We start from the raw sequence: 6583 nt of genomic DNA, 5'->3' as shown, positions 1-6583 counted from the left end.
TGCAAATGTTATTTCACTACCAGTGTGACTGTGAAACCTGTAAAAAAACGCTCATGTTGGTAAACAGTGTTGAAAAGTCTGCATTGTAATAACATGTATCTGCAATCCCTTCTCTCTTGCAGCCACACACACACACACACACAGAAGGAGTGGGCCATAGATGGGTGGAACTGGAAACATAGGCAGCTCTTTCATGAGATCAGCCTCTACCTGTGCAATAAAGAGGCAACTGTGCTAGGAATAAACCGAGGATGGCAACACACACACAGACACACACACACAGACAAGCTTGTTTTTGTCATTTCGGCCTGGTGGCATTCAGAGGAGGGGAAAAAAATTAGATGATTAGCGTTGTTATGTGGAGCTTTGACACAATTTCAACTTGATGGAGTTAAAATTCTGTCATAAAACACTAAATGTTGGAAATTCAAAAAACATCAAACATTATATTGTAATAATCAAATAATCAAATAATCCAAAATAAATACAAACTGAAAAAAACCTGCAAGCCTGAGCTGGACAAAAAGGTATATACATATATAAATATGAATATGCATACCAAATACAAAAAAATAAAAATTCACTCACTGGCCCCAGTCTAATCCAATATTAGAGAGTAACAGTCAAAGTTTTGGACACACTTTTTCATTAACTAGCATGAGCAACTGTGCCCAAACTTTTGACTGGTACTGAAAATGTGTTGATGACTTCATTTAAATCATTCGTTCATTTTCTACCGCTTTTTCCTCACGAGGGTCGCGGGGTGCTGGAGCCTATCCCAGCTGTCTGCGGGCCAGAGGCGGGGTACACCCTGGACTGGATGCCAGCCAATCACAAGGCACATATACGTAGACAAACAACCATTCACACTCACATTCATACCTATGGACAATTTGGAGTCGCCACTTAACCTAGCATGTTTTTGGAATGTGGGCGAAAACACACACACGCACGGGGAGAACATGAAAACTCCACACAGAGATGGCCGAGGGTGGAATTGAACCCTGGTCTCCTAGCTGTGAGGTCTGCGCGCTAACCACTCGACCGCCGTGCCGCCTCATTTAAATCAGTTATTTTTTAACAATTATTGTTGTTATTTCTAAGGCTTTTAAATATATATTTTTTTCATTTTAGGAGCTTCAACTGCCTGTTTGGTGATATCCGGACCTGATATGTGACACTCTATGAAGACGTCGCCTGTGTAAAAATGGCTAATTAAAAGGAGTGACATCTCGTATACTACATAAATACGTACATACAACAGGGGCTATGGATGACTTCTCGTGTTGTTCCACGTGACATTAACTCAGTCATCTTATGATTTGAAGATGTTTAAAAGATGGCTTCTGGCCCTGCTTGCCCGGGTCGGCTTGGTGGTGCTGGGCTTCTGCTGTTGTGTGGCTTTGCTCTACCTCCTGGCCTGTAGGCCTGCATCCAGAGACCTCCAGGAGAACCCCCTGTGGTCCTCAGGCACCACCAGCAAGGAGGGGTACATGGCGCTGCTGCAGGAGAGGGAGGACTCCCATAAACATTACATTGACAGCCTGACCAAGCAGATAGCGCAGCTCAAGGAGGCTCTCCAGGAGAGGACGCTGCAACTGCACGAGTCTCTGGAGAAAGCCAAAAGCAATGGGATTCTGCCTCTTGGTCTGGAGAGTTTGCACAAAACGCCCACAGAGTCTGACCTGAAGGTCAGAACACCACTTATGATTGAAGCAAAGTGTGAGAAGAGGAATAAATTGGCATCCTTTTATGATTACAGGAGTTCTTCCGCTCACAGTTGAAGCAGGCCGAGGTCAACGCAGGCATGGCGCTACCCAACGAGTACGCCGTGGTTCCTTTTGACACTTTCACCCTGCGCAGGTGAGCTTCTTTTACTATTAACTACTCATCATAAATGATTTTGCAACTGAAAACTGTGAAATTGTATTTTATTCTGTTATTATTGTCAAATTTCAAGAGCACTCAAAACAAATGTTTCCTGATCTCACCTGTGACCTCCCGTAAATTGTAATGGTAATGGTTTTCTTTCATTTGAACATGCATCAGATTACAATTGAATGCATCACATAATCAGTTCACAGTTACACGTGTCCAAAAGGAGTAGGAAGAAGCAAAGCTTATTAAATTCTACTCCTCCATCTGGTACTTTTACAATCAGTAACTGTTACATTTGTTCATTTCCTGCTTTACTAATATAGTTAATTAAAAAAAAAAATTATCACGTACCGAAGTTCGAGGTGATATGACCATCCAATGACATAATGGTTACCATAGTAACTGTCAATATAGTGACATGTATAGCACATCATGACTGGTTCAAGACTCTTCATCCTTGTATTTAGCAAACATCAACTGCTTGTATTGTTTCTTGAATTGGCTCATCCTTGTGCATTGTTTGAGGGTCTTACTCGATCAATTCCATAGTTTGATTCCACATCCTGAAATGCTATGGCTTTTTAACATAGTCCTAGCATATAAGTGTTTCAAATTTAGTTCTTCCCTGAGATCATATTTCTCCTCTCTTGTAGAGAAGTATTGGATGACATTTTCAGCTAATTGGTTATTTTTAGCCTTATGCATCATTTTAGCTGTTTGAAGATTAACTATATCAGCAAGTTTAAGTATTTGTGATTTTAGAAATAAATAAAATGGAGCTTTCAGCGTCACCTAGAGGAAAAGTGTTAACAACTTGCGGCTATACACAGTAATCCACCTCTTTCTTTGGCATGTCAACCTCTCAACATGTCTAAGGGAATATCTATGATAGGATGAGGGTCAACCAATCCATCCAAAAATAAAAAATCACAGAAGATCAATGTGCTATGGAGGGAAGCGAGGCTTTCGCTGGTCTTGTACTAAAATGCCACTTCATGCTGAATGTGTGCGATGTGTGCTTCCACTCAGGGTGTTCCAGCTGGAGACCGGCCTGACCAGACACCCCGAGGAGAGACCCGTGAGGAAGGACCGCAGGGACGAGCTGACAGGAGCAGTGGAGACGGCTCTGCATGTCCTCAATGGACCTCAGCAGCATGTGGACAACAGCAGGAGGAAGCACACCTTCTCCCCATCAGACTTCATAGAGGGTGAATGCATAAAATATTAGAATTGAATATCTACTGATAATAAGGTTTGTGACCAAACAGAATAATCCGAGAAATTAAGTGTTGCATTGTGGTCACAGGGCTGACTCGCACCGAGCGTGACAGGGGTACCGTTTACGAGCTGACGTTCAAAGGCGACGGTCTACGGGACTTCACCAGCATGGTCCTCTTCAGGCCTTTCGGCCCTGTGGTGAAGGTAAAGAGCGAGAGGGTGGACACGCGGAACATGCTCATCAATATCATCGTACCACTTTCCAAGAGGGCCGACGCATTCCGAGAATTCATCCGCAACTTCAGGTACCACCTGGGACAACAGCAAAAAATGTTATCACGGAGCACGCCTTGCTGTCAACTTCCTTGTGATGTTTGGTCCAGAGAAGTGTGCATCCATCAGGGCGGGAAGGTCCATCTGACAGTGGTCTACTTTGGGCGGGATCAGATTGACCAGGTGAAAGCCGCGCTAGATCAGACCACCAGGTAAAGTGCGGGAGCCAGGAAGTACGAGACACCATCACATGATGATCAACAGCCACCTTCTTCCTGCAGGGAGACTCGCTTCAGGAGCTTCACGCTCATCCAGCTCAATGAGGAATTCTCACGTGGGCGGGGCTTAGAAGTGGGCGCCAGGGCTTGGAGGCGGAGCCAGAATGTGCTGCTCTTTTTCTGCGACGTTGACATCCACTTCACGGCAGACTTCTTGACTTCCTGTCGCCTCAATGCAGAACCTGGTGGGTCGGCTTATCGTCTTGGTTACGTCGAATGAATGAAAATGATGTCGGCTAATTATTCGATATCAGCATAAAAATGCGGTATCAGTTGATATCGGTATCTGATGTTTTTTCCCGATCATAAAAAAAAACCAAGATTTTCCTAAATGCTGTATACAACACATATGTGCTCATTCCACTACAGGAGAAATGTCATGTTACACATTTCGGTTTCGACTGATATCGGTATCGGAAATTGAGAGTTGGACAATATCGGCATCTTGGTTTTCTGCAAAAAAAGCCAATATCGGACATCCCTATTTTTTGTGAATTTTTTTACTTCCAAATATAATAAATGTATTGCCACAGGCCAATGAAAAACAAGCTTCCGGCCCACAAATAGTTCTCAGGCCACACTTTGGACACCCCTAGTCGAAAGATTTGCACATGCAAACCAACAGGCGGTGCCAAACGACCCACGCAAATCAGAGCTTTTTGTTTTTTCCTGCCACTCACACATAGCAGTGACCTGCCAGATTGTTGTTCGCAAGTTACTGCAGCAAACAACCGATAATGCTAATTTTAAGACAATGGTGATCAATTAATCAAAGTCATTAAACAGCTGTCACGTAGCTAAGAAATATCATATCCTTTTTATTAGGGATATCCAACACTGGCTTTTTTGCCACTTTGTTGATATTTCTCTCAATTTCCGATACCGATATCAGCTGATACCAATATGAGTAACGAATGAATATCTCCTGTGGTGGAATGAGCACATACGTGTTGTATAATAATAAAAATAATCTTATATAATAATAATATATAATATATATATATAATATATAATAATAATTTTTATACTGATATCAGGCTGATAATCATCTGTACCAATAATTATCAGACATCCCTACTTTTTATTGTACTGTAATGGCCAGTTGGCTGCACGGTAGTGAGTGGTTAGCATGCAGGCCTCACAGCTAGGAGACCGGAGTTCAATCCCACCCTCAGCCATCTCTGTGTGGAGTTTGCATGTTCTCCCCGTGCATGCGTGGCTTTTCTCCGGGTAGTCCGGTTTCCTCCCACATTCCAAAAACATGCTAGGTTAATTGGCCACTCCAAATTGTCCATAGATATGAATGTGAGTGTGAATGGTTGTTTGTCTATATGTGCCGTGTGATTGGCTGGCGACCGGTCCAGGGTGTACCTCGCCTCTCGCCCGAAGACAGCTGGGATAGGCTCCAGCACGCCCGCGATCCTAGAAAATCAATGAATGAATGAATGAAAATAAAAACAGGTCTTGAAAAATGTCTTCTCATCAGGATGGTCTTATATTATATTCATTTGAAGTCTTACCTTATCACAGTTTGCATTTGTGGTACCCTTGAAGGCAACGTCATAAAATGCTTTACATTCTTGCACAGTTTTCTTCCGAAAGCCACCATGGCAACACACTGATATGAACCGTTTGTTTTCATCCAGGTAAAAAGGTGTACTACCCAGTCCTCTTCAGCCAGTACAACCCATCCATCATCTACAGTAATTACACTCACCTGCCATCCATTCAACAACAACTAGTGAGTTAATACTGCACAGAAAAAAGGTTTATAATATTTATATTCATGCTAAAGTCTTTTGGTTGTTTTTGTCTCAGGTGATAAGAAAAGAAACAGGTTTCTGGAGAGATTTTGGTTTTGGGATGACGTGCCAGTACCGGTCGGATTTCCTCAACATAGGTGATGAGTCACAAAGACGAGACACTATGATGTCAAAGTGGTCTACACTTTCTGTTGTTTCTTTGTTCATTGATGATACGCTGAATAATAAAGTGCTGTATCGTTTCATATCATGAGGGTTTATATATAATGCCTTATATTCTAATTGGGACCACCTGTTTTTTCTCTTAGGCAAAGAAGGACAAAGTGTATACGGGGTATGGTGTTTATTTGTTTGAGTACTTTTAGCATTCAGCCAAATAATCGGGGCATCACGCCACCATTGGAGTTGTGACCTTTGCTCTTATTTCTCCCCTTCATGTCAGAGCTGGCTTCATTGCCGCTGACAGTTTTCAACATAATTTATGATGAAATGATAGCAGAATACTCTAAAAGAAGAGGTAATAAAGAGGAAGTGAAGATTTGGCCGTCAATTCATTCACTCCTAACCCCCTCCTTCCCTTTTTTACAGGCGGTTTTGACCGTAGCATTAAAGGCTGGGGTCTGGAGGATGTGCACCTATACCGGAAGTACCTTCACAGCAAGCTGATGGTGATCCGCTCGCCGTCGCGTGGTCTTTTCCACCTGTGGCACGAGAAGACGTGTGGCGACGACCTGCCTCCAGACAAGTACCAGATGTGTATGCGGACCAAGGCCATGAGCGAGGCCTCGCACGGCCAGCTGGGGGAACTCATCTTCAAACGGGAGATAGAAGCCCACCTAAAGAAGAGCAGAAGTTCATGAAGTACATGTAGATGAATGGGCATTTGAATAAACCTTTTTTTTCACAAGATGAATGTGTATTCATTTTATAACATGTCGATTGACTCAAGTTATTCATGATTCACATAATCTATCCACTTCATAGGCGTGGCATGAGACACTATTGTTGCAGTGGTGTGACTCGGGTTGGCCACAATAAAAGGTCACTCCAAAATGTGCAGTTGAATTGAAAACCAGTCACTATCTGCTGTGACCACCATTTGCCTCAAATTCCAAGTTAGATTTTTTTCACAGGTGCACATAAGCAAGGCAGACATCCATCCCAGTTGCCCCC

At 42.9% G+C, this 6583-nt stretch overlaps 1 protein-coding gene across 1 annotated transcript; it reads left to right on the top strand.

Moving 5' to 3' along the window:
* Nucleotides 1-1105: 1105 nt before the first annotated feature.
* On the top strand, nt 1106-6311 carry LOC131128067 (chondroitin sulfate N-acetylgalactosaminyltransferase 1-like). Its single transcript, XM_058070592.2, has 9 exons — nt 1106-1691; nt 1763-1863; nt 2908-3086; nt 3185-3401; nt 3480-3581; nt 3651-3832; nt 5294-5388; nt 5466-5547; nt 5999-6311. Exons 1-9 carry the CDS (start codon nt 1329-1331, stop codon nt 6268-6270), a joined length of 1593 nt encoding a protein of 530 aa, XP_057926575.2. The 5' UTR covers nt 1106-1328; the 3' UTR covers nt 6271-6311.
* Nucleotides 6312-6583: the final 272 nt, after the last annotated feature.

This window comes from Doryrhamphus excisus, linkage group LG3 (assembly GCF_037039965.1).
Source record: "Doryrhamphus excisus strain RoL-2023G ecotype Guam linkage group LG3, RoL_Dexc_Guam_v1.1, whole genome shotgun sequence".
Taxonomy (NCBI): domain Eukaryota; kingdom Metazoa; phylum Chordata; class Actinopteri; order Syngnathiformes; family Syngnathidae; genus Doryrhamphus; species Doryrhamphus excisus.
Note: the sequence above shows the minus strand (reverse complement) of the source record. Positions and strands in the feature narration are given on the sequence as shown.

Coding starts and splice junctions, on each gene's coding strand:
- LOC131128067 (XM_058070592.2), top strand. CDS start 1,329: ATGTTTAAAAGATGGCTTCTGGCCCTGCTTGCCCGGGTCGGCTTGGTG. Junction 1,692..1,762: donor CCACAGAGTCTGACCTGAAG/GTCAGAACACCA, acceptor TTATGATTACAG/GAGTTCTTCCGCTCACAGTT. Junction 3,833..5,293: donor TCGCCTCAATGCAGAACCTG/GTGGGTCGGCTT, acceptor GTTTTCATCCAG/GTAAAAAGGTGTACTACCCA.